The 23,540-nt window shown below is 44.4% G+C and overlaps 1 protein-coding gene across 3 annotated transcripts; it reads right to left on the reverse strand.

The window, feature by feature from the left end:
• Window positions 1-8,998: 8,998 nt before the first annotated feature.
• MTRES1 (mitochondrial transcription rescue factor 1) lies at window positions 8,999-23,092 on the reverse strand. Of its 3 annotated transcripts, none has more exons than XM_019665882.1 (4): window positions 23,023-23,092; window positions 15,403-15,881; window positions 13,657-13,729; window positions 8,999-9,279 (listed from the first exon to the last, which is right to left on the reverse strand). In XM_019665882.1, the coding sequence occupies exons 2-4, from the start codon at window positions 15,867-15,869 to the stop codon at window positions 9,100-9,102; spliced, it is 720 nt and encodes a 239-aa protein (XP_019521427.1). In that variant the 5' UTR covers window positions 15,870-15,881; window positions 23,023-23,092; the 3' UTR covers window positions 8,999-9,099. The 3 variants fall into 3 exon arrangements, with proteins under 3 accessions (XP_019521427.1, XP_019521429.1, XP_019521428.1); XM_019665884.1 differs by lacking the exon at window positions 23,023-23,092 and adding an exon at window positions 22,745-23,015; XM_019665883.1 differs by lacking the exon at window positions 23,023-23,092 and adding an exon at window positions 22,709-22,785.
• Window positions 23,093-23,540: the final 448 nt, after the last annotated feature.

Here is a 23,540-nt window from a genome sequence, read left to right on the forward strand (position 1 = left end):
AATCCTAGCATAAGCACAGTTCCAAGCGTGAGGAGACATACTTCAGCATGTGTTAGGCCCATGGCGATGGATGGGTGCCTTCTCTTCAGGTTATCAATACTGACTGTGTTGCTTAGATCCGGAATTGGCTGCTATCATTTTAGCCTCGACGTCATCTGTCTCAAAATCAAGAGTTAAGGGATTTCCCTTACAATCCTAAAGACAATTTTCTACACATGTTGTGGGGTATCTAATCCCTCTGAGTCGGGCTCCAGAAATGGCTATCACCATTCCAGACCTCTCAACAGAAATTGCCTATTTTAGACGCTTGCTGTTCTACCCTGACTGCATGCAGTCTTTGGGGCTTCACTTGTCTGACTTGGGGAAGGTCTTTCCACCTTTAAGAATAAAATCCTGGAATGGAAGGCCCACTGGGTGCAGTTGACATCTCTGCGAAGGAATCAAGAAGTACATCATGAGTGATCCATGTCCTCAGGACCTAGCAAAATTGTAGACTTTCACCATGCCTTTAAAAAAAAAAAAGATTTTCATTAAAATATAGCTAATATACAATATTATACTAGTTTCAGGTGTACACAATAGTTATTCAACATTTATAGACCTAAAGAAGTGATCACCATGATAAGTCCAGCAACTACTTGACACTGAACCATGCTATCACAATATTATTGACTATATTCCCCATGCTCTACATTACATCCCCATGAGTTACTTGTTTTATACCTGGAAATTTAAACCTCTTAGTCCCTTTCACCTTCCCCCCTTTTAAAAATTTTCAATTACAGTTGACATTCAATATTATTTTATATTAATTTCAGGCATACAGCATAGTGGTTAGACATTTATATAATTTAAGAAGTGATACCCCTGACTAGACTAGTACCCACCTGGCACTATACATAGTTATTACCATATTATTGACTATATTCCCTATTCTTTACATCCAAATGACTATTTTGTCACTACCAATTTGTACTTCTTAATCCTTTTTCCTTTTTCACCCATTCCCAACTCCCCTCCTGTCTGACAGTCATCAAAATATTCTCTGTATCTATGAGTTTGTTTCTGTTTTGTTGGTTTATTTTGTTCTTTAGATTCCACATTTAAGCAAAATCACATTGCATCTGTCTTTCTCTATCTGACATACTTTACTCAGCACAATACCCTCCAGGTCCATCTATGCAGCCTCAGATGGCAACAACACATTCCCATCCATGGCCAAGCAATACTCCATTGTATATATGTGCCACCCCCTCTTTGTCCATTCTTCGATCGAGGGACACCCAGGCTGCCTCCACATCTTGGCCATTGAAAACAATGCTGCAATGAACATATGGATATATATGTCCCCTCGAAGTAGCGTTTTGGTTTCTTCAGATAAATACCCTGAAGTGGGTTTATTGGGTCCTTCTTTGTCACTTGTTACAGCCTTTGTTTTAAAGTCTATTTTGTCTGGTGTAAGTATTGCTACCACAGCTTTTTTTGTTTGTTTTCATTTTCATGAAATATCTTTTCCCTACCTCTTTACTTTCAGTCTGTGTGTGTCTTTTGATCTGAAGTGCGTCCCTTGTAGGTAGCATATGTAAGGGTCTTGTTTTCTTCTCCTTTCAGCCACCCTATCTTTTGATTGGAGCATTTAATGCATTTACATTTAAAGTAATTCTTGATAGAGATGTAGTTTTTGCCATTTTATTATGTTTTATTAGTTTCAGGTGTACAAAACAATGTAATAGTTAGACATTTACACCCCTCACAAAGGGATAACCCCTCTCCCCCAATCTACTACCCCTCTGACATCATATATAGCTGTTACAATTCCATTAACTCTATTCTCTATGCTGTACTCCACATCCTGTGAATTAAATATATATACATATATATACATATATATATATGTGTATATATATACATATATATATTTAATGGAATATTTAAATATATATAAACATATATTTAAATATACATTTAATTATAGTTGACATTCAATAGTATTCAGGTGTACAGTACAGTGGTAAGGCATCTACACAGTCCATGGAGTGGTCTCCCTAACCATTTTATTATTTATACAGTAAAACCTTGGATTGTGAGTAACTTGGTTTGCGAGTGTTCCACAAGACAAGCAAACAGCTCTAATATATTTTAATGTGGTAAACGAGTGATGTCTTGCAATACGAGTAGTTTGTTTCCGGAATGAATTAGGCTCACAAACCAAGGTATTACTGTAATTTATTTATTTATTTATTTATTTATTTATTTATTTATTTATTTATTTTGTCTTAAAGAAGTCCCTCTAACATTCCTTGTAATACTGGTTTGGTGGTGATGAACTCCTTTAGTTTTTTCTTGTCTGGAAGCTCTTTATCTGGCCCTCAATTCTACATGATAGCTCTGCTGGGTAGTAATCTTGGTTACAGGTCCTTGCTTTTCATCACTTTGAATAATTCTTGCCAATCCCTTCTGGCCTGCAAAGCTTCTGTTGAGAAATCAGTTGATAGTCTTATGGGAGCTTCCTTGTCGGTAGGTAGGTAGGTAATTACTTTTCTCTTGCTGCTTCTAGGATTCTCTCTTTGTCTTTAACCTTTGCCATTTTAATTATGATGTATCTTGGTGTGGGCCTCTTTGGGTTCAACTTGTTTGGGACTCCCTGCACTTCCTGAGCTTGTATGTCTATTTTCTTTGCTAGGTTAAGGAAGTTTTCAGTCATTATTTCTTCAAATAGGCTTTCAATTCCTTGCCCTCTCTCTTTGCCTTCTGGAACTCCTATGATGCAAATGTTGGTACGCTTGATGTTGTCCCAGAGGCCCCTTAAACTAGCCTCATTTTTTTTTATTCTTTTTGCTGTTCTGATGGTATGTTTTCTGCTACCTTATCTTCTAAATCGCTGATTCAATCTTCTGCTTCATCTAATCTATTGTTGATTCCCTGTATTCTTCATTTCTGTTATTGTATTCTTTATTTTTTGACTGATTCTTTTTGATGGTTTTTTTTTTCATGTTTTCTATCTCTGTTTTTATGTTCCTATCTCTTTGTTGAAGTTTTCACTGAGATCATTGAACATTCTTATACCAGTGTTTGGAATTCTGTGTCTGGTAGATTGCTTGTCTGTCTCTTGTTTAGTTCTTTTTCTGGACCTTTGTTTTGTTCTTTTATTTGGGACATGTTTCTTTGTCTCCCCATTTTGGCTGCCTCCCTGTGTTTGTTTCTGTGTATTAGGTAGGGCTGCTATGCCTTCTGGTCTTAGTGAGTGGCCTTATGTAGGAGGTGTCCTGTGGGACCTAGTGGTGCAGTCTCCCTGGTTACCACAGCTGGGTGCTCCAGGTGTGTCCCTTGTATGGGTTGTGAGTACCCTCCTGTTGTATTTGAAACTTGATTGCTGTTGCACATCAATGGGAGTGACTGAACCTCAGGCTGATTGGTTGTGAGGATTGGCTGTGACTACAGTGGGGGAGCTGTTATACAGGAGCTGACCCTAAGAGCAGGGTTCACTTTAGGAGGGGTCTGGTGTCTGACTAGTCTGCCCCTTGGGCGTGTCGTCCTTGGAGGTGGCCAGGTGATGTTCTGGCCCAGCCTGAAGTAGACCACTGGGCCTGCCAGCCCTGGGGCCTCTTAAGAGGGGACCCGCTGCAGGCAAAGTTCAGCAGCAGCCTGTGTCCTTCCCAGGGCCATCTGGCATGAGCCACAAAGAAAATCCAGAGGTAGCCACCACCCACACTGTGCTTGGTGGTGCCTTGGCCAAACTTCGAACCAAAGCCAGCTGTTGCTAGTGCCGGACTTAAGGCTGCTCAGCCAGAGGTATAGGACATGCCAAAGCCAGACGCTGCTTGTTTGGGTTTTGTGAACCTTTGAGAGAGTTTAGGAAAGTCTGCAGCATGAACCAAGGCAGACAGACCATTTATACAGAAAAGCCACTGGAAGGGGCTTGGGTGTGGTCTCAGAATCACTAGGGTGGGGCAGACGAAAGGTAATAGCCAGTTTGATGGAGACTCAGGTAATGGCGTCTGCTTGCATCTGCAGTAAGGAAGGGGGCGGGCTCAGGAAAGAAACAAAATGGCTTCCGCCAGCTCCTCCATCCAGGAGAAAGCTGCCCCTCCCGCCCTCACTCTGATGCCAGGCAATTCCGTTCCTCCGTGTATGTCCCTGGCATTTTTCAAGCTGCTGCCCCAGCGCTGGAGCTCAGAGAGAGTGAATCCAACAAGTAAGTCTGTGCGCGGGCCTCTTAAGAGAAGCACCTGGGAATCGAGCCGCCCTCCATCTGAATCAGCCACAGTCTCCACTGGTTTTCACAAGCAGAAGTTAAGGAGACTTTTCTGCCCAGCTGGGGAGGGGCTGCTCCTCAGGGTGGGGGATCTCTGCAGCTGAGATATCCCTCCCGACTTTTTTGGTCAAATGTGGGTGTGGAACCAGCTTGCTCCGCATCTCTGTCCCTCCTACCAGCCTCAAGGTGGCTTCTCCTGTATGTAGTTGTATGGCTTCAGTTCAGCTAGACTTCAGGCGATTCTCAATAATGGTTGTTCTGTGGTTTAGTAATTGATGTGGTCCTGAGAGGAGGTGAGCACAGTGTTTACCTACCCCGCCATCTGTACTGGAAATCTTCACCATCCTGCTTCTGATAGACCGGGTTGACCAATAACGATGATCAAAAAAACTTTTAAAAGGGCCAATAAGCACATCTTTGAGAGGAGAGGAAAACCACCATCTCAGAAGGCTGCATCTGATTTCAGAGGCCTCAGAGAAATTCCAAGCAATAGATTGGGGAGTGGCAGCTACCAAAACACAGAAGCAGCTGGCTGTGGGAGCTTGTGTGTGTAAGAGAGGAGAACTTATGAAGAGCACATGCTACAAGTAACTGTACCTCTTTACACTTATATTAGACTGGCAGAAGTCAGAAAGCTGGATCGTGCCAGGGGCTGGGTGAGGCTGTGTAGGTACAGGCATGTTGTGTGTTGCTGGTGGGAGGGCAGGCTGGTGCCGCCATTGTGGAGAGTGAGCAAGCACTGTGTTATATGTGGTGAGAGAAGTTGGCGGAGTCTGGGAGAATGTCGCTGGGAGAGTGGGGAGGCAAAATGTGGTACATGCATTGGAGTTTATGCAGCAAGGAAGCAATGGATTAGCTGTACCTCTAGTGCCATGGATGGATCTTAAAAACCATTCTGAGTGAAAAAGATACAAATGAAATATATAATAATGCCAACTGTGAAATTTAAATATATGTGCACAGAACAGCAAAACACATTTTACAAGAATGCATACAAACAAAAAGATACACATTAAACACGTCAGAATAGTTGACTGAAGTACGGGAGGAGGTCCTGTGGAAATAATGAAAACGAGAGAGGAGAAAAATAGAACTTGAAAGAACCTGAAGGGTGGATACTGGTGCTCAGGCATTTCCTAATGGAAAACCTTGTGGGTGTGTGTCCCCATTCCTCCAATGGCTTGTTGGTAAATGTTTAACAATGGGCTCTCCAAGGGAAAAATAAACCCTGGTTCATGGTGTTTGCTGACTTCCAAGGTGAAAACACTCCTACCACAGCTGATTTTAAGCTGCCGATGTGACTCACTGAAAGCAGCTTGGGAGATGCACACACTGTTGAGTCTGCTCGATGGAGTTTATCATTTCCTTCACTACCCCCTGAGATTGTCAGTAAGTTGACTGATAATTGTGACGGTAACCTTGAAAGGCAAAATATTTATAGGACCAAAATAAGGCACAGCTTTAGTGGAGTGCCATTTTACTTGTCTGATACACACTGCACACCCTTTAAAAAGATTCATGGAACATGTACCACCATGCCAAATGAAGTGTTTTCTTTTTAATTTCTTGAAAAACGGTAGTTATGTTTTAGTCTCCCCAATCATTATTGGCCAAATAAACCATGACTTAAGAATTATCCCCCAAATGTCTGTTTTTCTCCCCAAAATGCTAAAAAGATAAACTGTTGCCTAGCCATCAATATAATTTTATAGGAAAGATAGTAAATGCTATTTGGCAGAGATATGCAATTAGCATCATATTTCCTAGAAGAGAGCTGTTTTTTGAAAGGATCAACCATTACTGGTAAAAGGGCTAGATAGGCCTCTACCAACATACAGTCAAAACTTTAAATTGTTCATCCTTTAAAAACTGCACACACACTGGAAGCATTTTCAGATTTTCCTGAGCAGACAAGTACTATTAAAAAAAATTGGGGGGCGGCCAGTTAGCTCAGGTGGTTAAGAGCACAGTGATCATAACACCAAGGTTGCTGTTCAATCCCCGCACGGGCCACTGAGCTGTGCCCTCCACTACTAGATAGAAACAACTACTTGACTTGGAGCTGATGGGTCCTGGAAAAACACACTGTTCCCCAATTAAAAAAAAAAAAAGAAAAGAAAGAAAGGACCAACAGAGTGGCGCATTGGTTAAGAGCTGGCTTGGGATGCCAGAGGACCCCGGTTCGGATCCCACATATGAGGGCCAGTGACACTGCCCCCTACAGCTAAGATGCTGAGTCGCCGGCGACAGTGTAGGCTGCAGCCCCTGCTGCAGTGGGTTGCCATGGGCTACCGTGTGTAGCCAGCAGCCCCCGAGAGCGGCCGTCCAGAGGTGGGGGACTGATCTGCCTTGTCCGGGAAGAGCGCAATGATGGTGCCAGCTTGGGCCAGTGAAGCAATGTCCTCCATAACTACACTGAAAAACAAAAAGGACAGCAACTTGTCTGGTTCCCCTTCCCCCAATTCCCCAGCGCTGTTCCCATCCCCCAATTCCCCAATAAAAATCTTAAAAAAAAAAAAAAAAAGATTCTTCCCTGTCATCCCATTAGAGCAGGGTGTCTCAACCTCAGCACTATTGACTTTTTAGGTCAGATAAGTCTTTGTTGTGGGGGCTATCTGTACACCGTAGGGAGTTTGGCAACATCACCGGTCTCTACCCACAGTGCGCATACCACCCCCTTAGCTGTGACAACTAAATATAGCTCAGGACCATTACCATTTGCCATCCCTGGGCAGCAAAATCACCCCAGTTGAGAACCACTGCATTAGAAACATCCAAATCTTTAATCTTTTCATCACATCGGTCACATTTTCCCTTAGCAGGCCTTGCTAGGAAGGCATTATAAAGCAGCTATCATTTGAGTCGAGTAATGAGTGAGCTGCAAGAGGTCCATAAATCTTTATAAATTGCTTTTGTTTCTGTTACTGTTTCATAAATATGTTCCAAATTCCTTGCACTGTAGACAAACTATGTGAAAGATTAGTTTTTGCCATGTGCTATGACCAAAACAGAATTCTCCATCATCGGATGTCTTTTTTCTTAGTTTGATTTTTAAAAACAGAGTTGTCTTTGATGGGTCAAACCCTGCCAAGCAGCTAAATTAGGTATTAATTACCAAGTTTCAAAAAGCCTTTCAAATAGCCCTTCCTGCTCTCTTGCTACCGTAAATTCACCTTGCCTCATACAACACGTTTTAACTTTCAAAGATATGACAAGGCAAGGCAGTTCGTATCCTCATCTGACCAATGAGGAAGCTGAAGCTCGGAAGTTAAGGTCAAACTATGACCAAAGTAACGCAACTTGCTAATGGCAAGACCGAACCTAAAATCCGGGAACCCTGGCATGTCACGAGATCGTGCTGCTCCCTACCACCCAAGACCTCTCAGGCTATTATTTTCTGAAGAGAGGGAGAAAGAGAAGACAGGAGGGAAGGAGAGGGAGAAAGACGGAGAGTGAGAAAGGGACAGAGAGATGAGGGAAATGAGGAAAAGTGTGGAAATCAATGTAATCTCCTGTTATAATTCATAACTAACTTATGCTGAAATTGAATGTATTATTTTTACTGATGACTTAGTAAAGCCTGTTTAATAAGTAGTAAAATAGAAAAATTCTGTAACAGTGCACAGTATATATTTCTTCCTGAGAGCTTGAAGCTTGCAAATGAAAATTGATTTTCCTGAGTTTTCTGAAATCTGAGCTGGAAAAAGACTTCCAGACTCACGGTTCCAAACATCCCAGTACTTCAGGCTACAGGTTTCTTTACTGTCAGTTAACCTGAATTCTCGGGCACTCCTGGATGGCAAATAAAAGGACCCAGACATAGCCAGTCTTTTTGACATGACACAACCCAAATGTCTCCTCCTATTTGAGTTGACCCTTCTAGTGCTAGGAAATAGCTCCTAGGAATCTACAAATTAATTTATATATGCAGATGCCCTTTTCTTAGATGATGTATGTTTGTCTGTCCCTTCTACTACTACTCTTTTTTAGGCTTTGTCCCCTTTTTAACACTTTCTTGAGAATTAAAATAATTGGTCTCTGATTTATCCTCTTCATTGATAAAATCTATGTATTTTTTCACCTGAAAATTAAAGCCTCAGCTTATTACTCTAAACCAGGGGGGTCATTACATTCTTTTTGTAAAGGTCCAGATAGTAAATGTTTTAGGCTTTGTGGGCCACATAAGGTCTCTGTCATATATTCCTTTCTTTTTTCTAAACATTAAAAAAATGTAAAAACCATTCTTGAGTATCATACAAAAAGTCTCTGGCTATCTTAGTTTATCAACCCCCTGCCCTAAATAATTCATTTTAAATGGGCCTTTAAGTAGCCCATTTGGAATTAGTTGGAAGTTTACACATTCAGACTTTTGAAGACAAACAAGAGAACCAAGGCCAACTTGCTGGTAATTCAGAAAGGCCAGTGGGGAGAGGGTCTCCTAACGCTTCTCCCTTAAGGATATGAAGTGGAACCTCCACTTTGCTTAGTTTTGCCTTAAAAAGCCTGAACCCAGGGAAGCTGGCTGACAGGGATGAAAGTGAGAGAAAAACACGAACAACAAGGCCCGTTTATTTTACACTGCCTCCTGAGGTAATTCATGTGGGAAACGGTAGGCTAATCGTTAAAACGCTCTCTAGGCTTAGTTTATTCAGCACACACCTCAGTCAATCCCAGGGGGGAATCCAGGCCACTGGTAGTGTCTCCAAGATATGGATCCTGATTTCCACAAAATGGCGCGGCAGATTCCAAACGGTAGAACTTTATTTTAATGAAAATGTCTGATTTTTAAGGTAGCTCTTTCCCCCACCACTAGAACGCAGCTTTATCGCTAAAAAGCAATCCATTTATTTAAGTGTACTCTTTTTAGGCAATTTTAACTGTTTCCACCGTCGTAAGACCACTCTGTATTTTTCACTTTCAGTCTTCTCTTCAAACACTTTTTTCAGGAGAATCCGCATCACCGTTTCAGTTTCTGCTTCTTTATCTTCTCCAATTAGAAGATCCAATGTATCGCCTACTTTCACCTGAAAAGTAAAAGAGAGCTGAGCCTTCATTCCATCTTGGGAAATGCGGGCCACCACAGACATCCCCCCTACTTTGCGTTTTTACCAGGTGATCCTCACCCAGGGGGCAGTGAGAAAAGGTCCCGGTTCCTCTGTAAGTCCCTAGGGCCTCACTCGGATGTGCTTCAAACACACGTGGCGTAATGCCAGCCAGTGTCCTTTCTTCAGACCTAGACGACTGGCCGCTTGTGGACAGTCCCTGTGTAGTGGGGCTCAAATACTCGCCTCTAGTGGATGAGTTAGGGAAACTCGGGTACAGAGCCATTTATTCTGGTAACAATGGCAAAGGACAAAGAAAGTGGGGCACAATCTTAGAGACTATGTACCCAGTAATGACTACATGCACTGAGAAGAGAATTTCCAGTGTAACACTTTCATTGATTTCAACCCATAATTGGGCACCAGGCAGCTGGTTGGAAATTAGTCACCGTGGAGCAGTGGTCAGCTGTATCTCTTAGAGAAATGGAAGTAAAGAAACTGCTTTTCTAGCCCTGGCTGGCCCCAGAGATGCCACATCATCAAGAAGAAAAACAGGAAACAGAGACCAAAGGGATGCATGCCACAGAGAGGGGGGTGGATGAGTGAGACAGGGGAAGGCGAGTAGAGTCAATATTGTGATGAATTTGCACCGTGACAGATAATAACTGTTAGAATTAGTGGGGTGATCATATTGTAAAGTATAAAAATGTAGAATCACTATACTGTACAATTGAAACTAATATAACTAATATATTATATACCAACATATTTAAATTGAACAAAAGGAGAGAGACAGGACTCAATTCACAAAGATGGAAATGTCACAGAAAAGAGGGCCAAGTTGGATGCTGACTCAGTGGGTTCAGAGGGCTGAGATCAAAGCCACTCTTGCCCAGATGGGAGCTTTGGGTTAAGCTAGTGCAGGGCATGCCCTGGGGTAGTCATGTCATTGTTGCCAGGGTGCTGACAGCCCATCACTGATACCCAGTTTTGGCGATTCAGGGTCCCAGGCGATCTGCCCAGCAACTCAGGAAGGGGCTACGCCGACCCAGATGTCATATGCTTCTTCTATTAGAACACAAGCCAGGGATGACCAGTGGCCATCTCATCCTGCTCACCATTCTTCCAAGGGGAAGGGGGAACCCCATGTGTGGGCCATGGACTCCCAAGTGGGCACATGTAAGCACTTAGAAGCCCACGGGAGAGCTTCTGTTGAAGCAGCATGGTGCCAAATGCTGACTTTTACCTTATTTTCCTGTGGGTGCTTTCTGAGGCAGTCACAACTTCATGTTGTCAAGATATCTGTACCTCACCATGGCAAGCCCATGTCTGTTCTCCCACCCATGCAAGGCCTCTGCAGGCCCAACACTCAGCCTCCAACATGGGCCTGCACCGCTGCTTGCCACAATGCCACCCTGGTCAGTCCAGGGCAGCCCAGAGTGCCGGGATGCAAAACTCACACAGGGGCCGGTTTTGAACCAGTAACTTTCTCCCCTTTGGGCTGTGAAGCAGAAAGGCGCACGCCATAGCCAGGCATGAAGACTGCTTCTCCCCCTGGGTTTGAAGGATGGACTGACCTCGGCCTCCTCTGGCGGCTCTGTCCTCCTGTTGTTCTGCTGGGCTCAATTTAAAAAAATGACCACGCAGCTCCAACAGTGTGAACATTGAAAAATCAATGTCCAAAAATATAAGGTTTGGGAACTCTGCTTTGCCTTTTTTGGCATAATTTTGTTTCATTAAAATTCATTTTTAAAATATATGCACGTGATACAAAATTTAAAAGGTAGAAAAGGCTATACAGAGAAAAGGCAAACTTTCTTGTGTATCCTTTCATACACATACTGTGCGTGACGCGATGTCTGCCCTTAAGAGAAGAGCAGACTAACGTGTACCTGAAGAGTGGGTCCCTTTGGTGGCTTACTTCTAGGGCGGAGAACAGGGAAGGGAGTTTTCTCCTCTACCCTGGGGCCAGTCTCAGGGACGGTAAATTTAGGAAGGTTTCAGTCCCCATACCTGGGCTCCACACACTCTCCGTCTGAGTCAACAGTTACCCAGCACCTACAGCACTCCGGGCCCCACCTGGTTTGCAGCTCACAGAAAAGCTTTGCCCAGTTGCAGGGAGCCAGTGTTAGAGCTGCAGCATCAGACAAGCACCTGACCATTCAGGGCCAGTAGCCAGGCGCAGGCCCTCCAGGGCAGGCCATGGAAGGGGAGGTGTTTTTTATCCCTGCAAGGCCCTGTCCTTCCTAATGTGGGAGAAGGCACAGCAGACACAAAGCAAAACTGGCTGGGATTAGGGACTGTTCCAAATATCTACATTTCAAATCTCCCCATAGCTGCAGTTACTATGGCTACCAGGCCTCCTAGTAACAAGGCAGCCAGAGTGTTAACACTGGCCCCTTCCCATGCTGACCCTCAGGAGAAATCTGGAAGGCAGCCGAGACAACCCAAGGCAGAATGAAGCAGCAGCAATTAGGCTGTAGTTAACAATACCTCAAAGCACAGGGAGAAAAATAGACTGTGGTGTTTGTAAATGAGGCCCTGGCACGGAGGCATCCCGCAGCAAGAGCAGGTGTTGCCTGTGGAAGACTGTGGCTGGCAAGAAGGGGGCTGGGCTAACCAGGAAAAGGCAATTAAAGGACAAGAAGGGAGTGCTCTCCAGATGCATGTCCAGAGAGCCGATTTCCTGCTGCGCACTGAGCAATGACTGACACTCGCTGTCCGAGCCTGCCGGGTTAGGTGCCATCAGAGTGATTGTGGGCCTTGTGGCTTCATGGCTGAGACAGGCACTGGGGAGTTCCTCCTCCTGTCCACTTTGCTACAAGAACCTGCCTGATCCCGGGAGAAAGGGCCCTGAAGAAAGCCTCAGTGCTCCCCCAGGTCCATGACCGGTGGCTTACCTCCTCCTATGTCCCAGGGCAACAGGATACAGCTCAGGTGCTCCAAACCCATGGGTGTTTTCAAATGAGAGAAGCTCAGATAAATACAACCTCCAAATGTGTGTTTAATTTCCCTGAGATATTTGTTTCCGGGACACTGACTAGGAGGTCATATCTGCCAATGCCTCGTATGGCTGTGTTTTCCACACTTTTCAAAGGGTCTGTGTCATACACTTTTTTTATTGGTTTCTTAACTTTTACTATCATTATTGTTTTTTCCAATTATGAGAGTGATACATACTTGTAAAAACTTCAGAAAATAGGGCCAGCCAAGTGGCGCGTTGGTTAAGAGCTGGCTTGGGATGCCAGAGGGAACCGGTTCGGATCCCACATGTGAGGGCCACTGACACTGCCCTCCACAGCTAAGATGCTGAACAACAGCTCAACCTGGAGCTGGGCTGCCGTGAGTCGCTGGCGACAGTGTAGGCTGCAGCCCCTGTGGCAGTGGGTTGCCATGGGCTACCGTGTGTAGCCAGCAGCCAGCATGAGCGGCTAGCAGCCGCAGTGAGCGGCCATCCAGAAGCTGGCAACTGATCTGCCTCGCTCGGGAAGAGCGCAATGATGGTGCCAACTTGGGCCAGTGAAGCAATGTCCTCTACAACTAGACTGAAGAACAAAAGGTCAGCAACTTGTCTGTTCCCCTTCCCCCAATTCCCCAGCACTGTTCCATCCCCCCAATTCCCCAATAAAATCTTTAAAAAAAAAACTTCAGAAAATAAAAAGCATGAAGGAACTATCCAGAATGCTCCACTTAAAAGTACTAAAAATATTAATATTTTAATTCTAGATGTATTTATATAATTAATTTTTACAAAAATACATATATTTAACAGGACTTTTATATGATTTATTGTAACAACAATGGATACCGGAAATACATTTTCTTTTAACACTTATAAGTGACTTAACAATAGTATTGATACGGAGCTGTCAAAAAACATGAAACCTTTTTGTTAGCTGCCTTGTACACAGAGCAGTATATCCAGCAGGTGCTCAGGGGAGGGGTATACTGCTGAGCTGGAGAGAATTACACATCTGTTCAGGTAACAGCAGGTCAAAGAAATCTCTATGTGGATCAAATGTTTCTTTTTAGCCTGGTTATTATGATTTCATAGGGGCTAACGTTAATGACTTGGAAGTTTAATTAGTGGATATGCCTTCCAATTCTGATAGTGGCTTGTCTTAAAATTTTAAAGAAAAAGAGGAAACTTCATCTCAAAGTCATTATGGCTGGTGGCCTGTGTGACTGGAGCTGGCTGGTGATTCTCACTAGCAAGACCAGGCCCTAGGGAGAGCTCAGAGAGGGTAAGACAGATACAAGCACGTCCCATGGAAGAAGCCCAAGCGGAAATTGGGGGTGGCATTAACTGAGTACTGGCAGAGCAACAGACAGAAATATCTGGCTGTCTTAACATCTCACCGTTCTGCTTTTCTTCCATAATTTTTCCCCATTCAGCCTGAGTTCACCTTTGTAGAATGCATCTTCCACTTTGCTTTAAAACAAGAAGAAAAAGAAAAGAAAAAGGTCAAGGTGCTTTAAAATAGAAATGCATTCAAAACAATTATACAAGTCTGAGTAAAACACCTGCGATTAATGCTTACTCTGACAGTGAGTGACTGACCTCCCCACAAAATCACCATTCTGGGTGCTGGGGAAGTGAAAGTCAACTGCTCCCACATGTCTCTAAAACAGGGAGACGAAAGGGCACTTCTGAAAAGATGCTGACCTGCTGTAAAGGTGTGCTACTGCTATAGGGCAGGTGATGAGTACTGACGGGGCTTTCCCAGAGGGCTCAGGGCACGCCGTCAGCCCCAATGGGGACAGGGCCTGGGGTTCTCCACCTGACTGTGTGCAGTAGCTGCCTGCAAGGCAGGAGCTCCTGCGATTCACGACAGACAAGTGGGCACTCCCTTCCCCCTCACATACCTGTTCTGTGCTCTGAGAGGAAAACCAGGCACCACATCTATGCTGAGGCCATTAAGAAATCCTCTACTAGTCTGCATGGAGGTTGGGGGAGCTCCAATCCAGCAGCTGCTAAGCTCTCTGAATTTAATCACTGGGGCAACTAGACCAGGGGAGGATGCAGACAAAAATCAGTGCCTTTTCCTCTTGATGTTCTGACTCCAGGTGATTGACATCTGGGGTTCTGCTTAATAATTACAGCAGCAGCTACTACTCTGGGAGCAGGAGAAGCCCCTTTACAAGTTTTCCAAATATCAGAGAATACTTAACAAATCCCCATCAGGGTGCCTGCAGGCTCAGAGGCGCCTCTCTGAGTCCTTAAGCTTCACAGATTAAAAAATTAAACTATGCCATTAAATTAGGTCATAAAGGTACAAGTTGCAGAAAGAAATCTTTCTGAATTTATCATTCATACCATAATTCTTACATTGCATGCAGTATGCACACAATGATTGCCAAAGGAATGAATGAACAATGAGTCACTAGTCTTATGTAGCTAGTCTAGCAGAAATTGAGAATATTAAAGAAATCTTGAAAGTTACACTTAATATCCCTAGGCGCCATGTATGAACACATATAGCTAACATATACTGAGTACCTACTATGTGCCAGGCACTGCTATAAATGCTTTAAATAGAGAAAAACTCATTTAATCCTATCAACTACCTCCTAGAGTAGGTTCTATTATCTCCATTTGACAGATAAGGAAATGAAGCACAGAGAATTTAAGTAACTTGCCCAAGGTCATACACAAACCAGGATTGAAACCCCAGTGGTCTGGCTGCAGAGCCTGCATTCTTAACCACCATGTTATACTGCGTCCATTGATTCTAAGAGGGATCTTTTCACGCTGTAGCATTTGTAAAACCCAGGTGCATTTCATGTTTGCTACATACATCTAACATGGCAGTTCCTTTTCTCCTCAAAGCTGTTATTAAATCAGTGGTTCATCTTACAGTCTTACTTTTGAGTTTTAGAATCAAGGACATATGGCACATGGAGTTTGCAGGCAGTCACCTGACTTCTTAGGGAATTATTTTTCTCATCTATAGAATGAAATAATTGAAACAGGCTTCCTATAAGGCTCTTTCATATCTATGGTTACTCTTCACCACCATATGGGTTGTAGTGACTGGTAATGCTGCGTTAAAATAACCACCAAGACGACAAGTGATTTTGCAATAAAATGTGCAGCATACTTACTTTCTTCCAACATCGAGGCCTGTCTTCAGGATGATGTCATACCGGAAAGACTGCACTACTTTTTCCAGGTCTTTGTAGTCTTTGACCACACCGGGGTCACCCTCAAGCTCCTCTTCCTGCTCCGTCATCTCACCGTGATCCCTCTCTTCATCAGAGTCCTCTTCATCATCGACTTTCTGCAGAGTCTTTTTAGTGGATTTTTTAGAACTGAGATTACTTTTGAGTCTTATGGAAAAAGGGAAAATATATTCTGGAGATATTAAAAGCCCTGGGAGTCTCAGTGAGACAACGTTATGGAAAAGTGTTTTATAACTTGATGCATTTAATTTGGTACTAGAAAAATATAAGTATCGATTCCAAGAAGCACAGAGTTTATATGAAGGTGTCCCTCGCAGCACTCCCCAGAGTCCAATCCAGGCATCCTTTCTTAGAACACTGGAAGGCAATCTGACACTCATCATAGCCATTGTGCTTATAACCTGAAACACAATAATTCCGTTTTATTTCACAAGTGCATTGTTCTGGCATTCTTACAACAGAAACCATTCACACCATGAACACTTAATATCTAGTACTGTACTTAAGTTCCCCTACAATAGGCCATATTGGTCTGCATCTACTGAGGGCCATGCCCTGTACGTGATGAATCTTCAGGCTGTAATTAATGTGCTCACCTCACAGGGTGGTCATGAGGATGGAACTAGATACTAATATGTGTGAGGGCACTGGTTCTACACTTTCTAAACCCCAAATTAACTTGGGTACTGATTGCTACTGAAAAATATTAACAATAGTTCTTGATGATTTGTTTAAAAAAAAAAAATCTCAGGGAGAGAAAGACTATTTACTGACATATGTTACATTCGTACAATTTGCCCAGGAAGGACAACAGATCATGACCTCATAAAACCCAGAGTGAATCTCTAAACTTTATTTCAACGTCCAGTCCCAGCACATCGGAGCCAGGAATGAACAGATTGGACAGGTCTTCATTTTACCTCCTTTTACACCTTCTTGCCACTGTTTAACAGACGCATTAGCTAGCAGAGAAGGAAGAGGCGTAGAGACCCACAAACGAGGTTAATTGTTTCCTGAGGCACTAAGGTGCTGACATGCCAGAGAGCAATCAATTCCTACATTACCTCAAAGGCAGCAGAAACCATCTTCTTATGATGGTGGCAGACCTTCTCAAGTACATCAAGATGGTTTTATGACCATGATTTAGTAATGTGAGAAGGGTTTCCTTTGTACCATGGCTGTACTTTCAGACTGATTTGATAATGATTCGCATGAGTTTTCCTTCCTACTTTCCATTCATCATAAAGCTGACAACAGCAATTACCTGTAAGCCCACTCAAGAGTACATAGCGAGCTACTTCCAAGTTACATTTGTTAACATTTTGGCCCTTATTTTTGTTGGCATGAATGAGGCAGACGACACAGGCTCAACTCTATTATCTCATTGCTCTTGGGACCCCAATGTGAGTCTTAAATGAGAAATAAAGCAGGCTCAATTTAAGGGCTGTTTTTCAACACCACTATAATTTGAAACAATTTTTAAATGCTATGAAATCCATGGAGTACTCTAAAATACTGACGAGAAACTACTTTAAGCACCTTAAGGAGAAATATTGGTATTATTTGTGTATATATTCTAACTAATACAGAACAAATAATAATCATTTATAAAGAACCTTAAATTTTATATAAGCAGGGATAAAGGAAGAAAACAGTTTATTTCAGTAGTTCCCATGGATCACTACAATCAAAACATTTTTTTTAGAAATTTACCTAATGGTGGACTACTTTTTTTTTTTTTTAAAGCTGAGCCATCCTGCTACCGGTTGGCAGCTCAGTGGCTGCTCAGCTCGGGCCGGGAATCGAACCGCTGTTGCTCAGAGCTCAAACTCTTGAGCAAGCTCTTAACCAACTGAGCCACTCGGCTGGCCCTAGACTACTTTTTATTTTGCCAAATAAAGATTTTTTTTTTATCCTTTATTTTGTCAGGTAAGGATTTTTTAGTAATAATATAATTTTTAAGAGAAACGAGATTTCAATGTTTACATATGAAAAATATTTTCATATAAGGTAGAATATTTGAAAGAAATAAGGAAAATTCAAACCACCCGTAATCCACTCAGTGATAACTAACCACTGTTAATGTTTTTGGCATATATTCTTCACAGTGTAAAATTTTAAGAAAAGTAATTCACTCACAAGCAGAGCCTGTCATCCCTTCCCACCCACCCAAACACACAGGAAGTTGAACCATAAGTGGCCAGAGCTCTCTGTCATCAGCCTCAGGAATTCTGTGTTGGGCCTAAGCTCTAGGCTCACTGAAATTTATCCAGGTGGTGTCTAAGTTATGGGCCAAGACAGCCCTGGTGGAAATTGCCATCTGCTGTTGGGCCTAGACCAGAGTGGAGTATAAGATGCTCATGTAATGGAGATGAAGACTGACTTTAATAATGATTTGCCTATCTTTAGGTCAGTGTTTTTCAAACTGTGGGTCATGAGCCATTATTAAAATTTTTACTTTTTAAGAACTAAAATTGAAGGGTATACAAAGTATTACAGTGCACCGCATGTAGTAAGAGTAACTACTGATTCATGAAAGTTTTGTTACGATTACACACACACACGGTCATCCTGTAAAATGTATTTACTGTGGAACACAATAAAAGAAAAAAGTTTGAAAACTCTGGTCTAGGTGACTACAGCAAATTATTTTTTAATATCAGGTATAATGCCACAGGCCATATGTATGCCTGGGAGCTGAGGACCTGGCAGCATGTTCTATTCCAATTAACAGTAGTCGCAGAGCTGTATGTGTTTGCAGAGATGACAAGGGCAGCCTCTCAGGGACAACTCTGTGCAGGACCCTTATTTTACAGATGAGTACAAATGAGACTTGGAGCAACTGAACAAGTTGCTAAGTCATACAGCTAGTAGGTGGGTGGTACAGCCAGGGTTCCAATGCTGTCTTCTTAACCCTCATTGATTACTATGGGTCAGACACTGCTCTACATATTAACTCATTTATTCCTTCCAACAAGCCCATCTCAGTTACAGGGTCACACAGATACTAAGTGGATTCACACCCAGGCTCCCTGGCTCCTAAGTCGAAGCTCTTTACCACCATGCGGAACTACCCACCATTCTTCTGTCTCCAAGCGCATGGCTCTTTCTGCTACCCCATGACATTTTCTCATTTTCTTTTAAACAAAAAGCTAACCTTCACTGACTGTAATACCAGAGAGAGTGGAAAGTTTCAGGAGTAGAGGACAGCGAGGAAGCGTCACCCCCACTTAGAAGAAATCCTGGGGGGAGATCCTATCTCTGTCAGTCCCTGGACCTCCACACCCCACCCCCACCCCCCAAAGTCCTGCCTTTTCACCACTGTTGTCTCCTGTGAGGAATGCCTGGATATGATGGTGCTCTCTGCACACATCACAAATAGAGTTATATTTACCTACACTAGGAAACTTAACTAGCACAAAATTCCTGTTTAAAATCACACTCACATGTAATTACAACAAACATAACCAAAATGTCAAGCCAAGTATGACCTCTGTATATATATATTAGCTACTCACTCCCTCTATTTCTGATCTGCTTCGCTCTCCAGCAGGCAAACTTTGGTAAATGCTCGAAGTTTACATAAAATTTGTGAACATAATATTGAGAAAACACATTACCCTAATTCTTGCTGGAGATAACCATTTATAGATGTTGGCAGTGGATAGCCAGGGCCATGGGTAGGGTCTGACAGCCCAGGTTCTGCCTCAGAGCTTTGAAACTGGTCAGCAGATTGGGAATGCCAGAGGAGAGGGCTAACTGGGCCCCAACCCCTCTTCAACCAGAGTAGCGGTGTTGGCAAATATATTTCCTTTGAAAAAATGGATTCTACCACTGAAAAAAAAAGTTTCTGTCCCTTTAGCATGGCTCCATATAAGATGCACAGTCCTCCTTCACCCTCCCCTGCCCGCTCACCATGCACTTTTCCAAACTCATGCTGTACCAGTGCTATATGTCTTTTGTACTATTGTTATATCCCAAACTCTAAAGGGTAGTGGCAGGGCAAGAACTGTGCCACATTCCTCACTCCCATCCCTAATCTGCTCAGCACATATAAAACCAGTGAATACTTGAAGATTCACTTTCAAGGAATGAAATGAGGGGCCGGCCAAGTGGCGCGGTGGTTAAGAGCTGGCTTGGGACGCCAGAGGGCCCCGGTTCAGATCCCACATATGAGGGCCAGTGACACTGCCCTCTTCAGCTAAGATGCTGAATAACAGCTCAACCTGGAGCTGGGCTGCCGGGAGTCGCTGGCGACGGCGTAGGCTGCAGCCCTTGCTGCAGTGGGTTGCCGTGGGCTACTGTGTGTAGCCAGCAGCCAGCGTGAGTGGCCCTCAAGCCGCCGTGAACGGCCGTCCAGGAGCCGGCGACTGATCTGCCTCACCCGGGAAGAGCGTAATGATGGTGCCAACTTGGGCCAGTGAAGCAACATCCTCCACAACTAGACTGAAGAACAAAAGGACAGCAACTTGTCTGCTCCCCTTCCCCCAATTCCCCAATAAAAATCTTTAAAAAAAAAAAAATGAAATAAGCATTCTACCTACTATTCCATCCACCTCCACACTCACTTGTTTGCCTGCATATGCCAAGTGGCCAGCGAGGCCTACGTATAAAATATAAAATACACAGTCCTTGTCCTCAAGGAGCTGCCATGTACGTGGAATGTGGACCAGTAAACTGACTACCGTGGTCCAGAGGATGGAGGCTGGACCCTGCACAGGCTGGAGCCCAGAGCTGGGATGCCTGAGGAGAGTTCTGATGGCAAAGGTGGCCTGAATCTAACCTTTGGGGACACAACAAGTTACAACAGTAATTTTTCGCTTTCTAATGGACCATTCTCATCAGCATGCTGTTACTTCTCATTCAAACACAAACCAACCAACCTTCTGTTATCCACTACCCCCCAGCCACTACCTCCTTTTTGCTCCTCTTTACAACAAAACTCCTCAAAAGGGCTGTCTATATTCTCTTCAATGCCTCTCCTTTTCTAAATCCACTTGGCTTCCAGGACACCTTATTCTCCTACCTTACACGCTGCGCTTTCTCAAGACTCCTTTGTTGCTTCCTTCTCTTCTCCCTGACATCTTAATGCTGGAGGACACCAGGGCTCAGTCTTTGGTCCTCTGCTCTTCTACATTCAGATCACCCAGCTCAGTCTATCCATCAGTTTTGACAAATGCATATGAAGACAACGGACATTTCCATAGCTTTAAATACCACCTATATACCAACTATTCTGTAATCTATATCCCCATTCCAGACCTTTCTTCTAGTTTCCATACTTGTATATCTGTGCAGAAAAGAGTTAATATAGGAGGCCTGAGACTGCTATCCTTAGAAAGGTCAGCTTGCAAGGTAGCCTTTGGCTGATGTCTGGGAACTTGAATTTCAGGAGGGTTCTCACCATTTCCAAAACGGACAGGAGTAGCTCACTGTGCCTAAACTGTTTGTATAGTTTGATTTATGCTGAATACCTGCTTTCCTTCTCGGAGGCTGGAACTTTTGTACATTCTCGGTAGAGGGTGCCTCTGTGACCAAGTCCTAGTAAAAACTCTGGGCCGAGTCTCTAATGAGCTTTCCTGATAGACATTTCGCATATATTGTCACAATTTGTTGCTGGAGGAATTAAGTATGTCCTGTGTGACTCCACTGGCAAAGGACTCTTGGTTTGGGAGGCTGGCTCCTGGTTTCCTCTAGACTTTGTCCCATGCGTCTTCTCTCTTGCTGATTGTGCTTTCTATCCTTTTGCTGTATTAAATCATAGCCGTGCACCCCAGCTGGGTCCTGCTGAGTCTTCCTAGTGAATCAGTGAACTTGGAGGTAGCCTTGGGGACCCCTGACATGATATCTAACGGCCTATTCAATATCTCTATTTGAGTGTATAACAGGCACCTCCAAAACTGGTCCACAAACAAACTCATGATATATCCCCAGTCCCAAATCTGCTTTACCTGCAGCCTTCCCCACCTCCGTTAATGGTAACTCCACCCTTCTAGTTGCTGAGAACAAAAGCTTCCAGTCATTCTTGACTCTGCCCTTTCCCTCATACCCATATGCATTATGTCAGGAAATCACATTGGCTTATCTTCAAAACATGACCAGTAGCCTGCCACTGCCACTGCCACCACAGATTCAGGCCACCATCATCTACCACTGCTAGAGTCTGTTCTCCATTGGGTGGTCAGAGTGGTTCTTTTCAAAAGTAATTTACACCACGTCACTCCTTTCCTCAAAACCCTACAAAAGCACGGAGAAAAGCAAAATCCCTACCGTGGCTTACAGGCTCTCTCTGATCTGGCCCCTCCATGTCCTCTCTGACCTTATCTCCTGCCTCTCTCACCCTTCCTCTCAGCTCCAGCCACACTGGCCTTCCTGCTGCTCCTCATACACAACAGGCACATCTGTTCCAGCTGCACCTGGAGCGGTCTTACTCCAGATGTCTGCATGGAAAGCTCATCTTCACTTCAATGAGGTTTACTCACTCCAACTCTATTTAATAGGCATCGTGTCCTCCCAATCTCCCCTCACTATGCTCTGCGTCCTTCCCCCACTATTATTACCTGCTATCATAGTCTATAATTTGCCAGTTTTTTTTTTTTTAACCTGTTTCCCCTACTAGAAGATAAACTCCACAAGGGTGGGGACCTTCACCTGTGTTTTTTTCCTCTGCTGTATCCTAAGTGCCCCGAATAGTGCCTGGCACAGAGTTAAGTGCTTAATTACTGTGGAATGAAAGTAGATCAGAACTGTAGCATTAGAATGAACCCGGAAAAGAAAAAAAGATGGGAATGGGTTGATACGCAAGAGGCTAGATCTCCAAGGGCCTTGCATAGCAAAGTCTGGACTTAACCCAGAGCGCAGGGGAGCCACAGATAGATCTTAAGTAGGGAAGTGATCCCACAGGAGTGCATTTTAAGAGATTTCGTTGGCGACAACGTGGACGTAAGCAGGGTGGCAGGAAGCCCGACGGCAATTTCGGGTGAGATATTCAGGAGAGATACAAAATCTGTGAACTAATCTAAGGCTGTAAGAGGCAATGCTGTCCTTGACCTGTGGAGATCGGTCCACGTTCCTGAGCCTGTTCACTACTCCGTAAGCATAACCTGGTCTAACTACTTGTCTATGGCACTAAAAATCCTCCCTTCTCCTGGTGACCTCAGAGGGGAACTACCTGCTGAGACCGGGTCGGATTCCCCTCGCTCCCTTCCCACTCCCGCGGGGTGCGCACCTCCCCAGGTTCTCAAGGTCAAGGGAAATTGGACACCTGCGTCCTGGAGCTCGCGGTCTGCGTCTGGAGCCAGCAGTAGGTGCCGGGCCCAGGGGCGACAGCCTCTGCACTCCGGGTTCCCACGGCCCCTATCGCCCCCGGGTCCAGGGGGCGTCCCGAGGCTGGCCCGGCCAGGCCAGGATGCGGGAGACACTCGTGGAGATCTGGCAAGAAGCGCGGGCGGACAGAAGCGCTCACCGCACCCCTATGACACAAGCGCGCGTGGTGTAGCAATAGAGTGAGGGGGCACCCGCGCCAGGAAGGAGCACAGTTACCTGTAGGTTATGGCCGCTCCTCCCCCCTCCCTCCTCTTAGCCGCGCTGACCTCCGGCCTCCAGGCCCCGCCCTGCTCATGCCCCGCCCCTTCCGTCAGCGCAGGCGGGGCAGAGGGGGCCGGGCGGGGCACACGGGAGCAGCGGCGGCGGCGCAGCGACCCCTGCTGGAAGCCGTGCTTAGGAGGACCACACGGAGGAGGACTACGCGGGGAGGGCCACCCAGGGGACACCCCGGTTCTGAGCCGAGCTCAGTAGCCAGCACAGCGTGGTTCCACGTGTCTGAAGGAAGCTTATGCTAATGCGGTGGGCCTTGTATTCTCTCGGACGATCAACCATTTTTAACATCTTTGAAAGTTATAGACATTGTCTCCAGAAAAGTGTGCACACCCGCCAGAATTGACTGACAATATATAGGAAGTTCAGAACATCTTTTCAAGAATAAAGCGATTAAAAGATCAACTGGGGGAAAAAAAAAACATCAACTGAGTCATATTTGTCCAGGTTACGGGTCAGACAGT

The sequence above is a fragment of the Hipposideros armiger genome, unplaced genomic scaffold (assembly GCF_001890085.2).
Source record: "Hipposideros armiger isolate ML-2016 unplaced genomic scaffold, ASM189008v1 scaffold_456, whole genome shotgun sequence".
Lineage (NCBI taxonomy): Eukaryota > Metazoa > Chordata > Mammalia > Chiroptera > Hipposideridae > Hipposideros > Hipposideros armiger.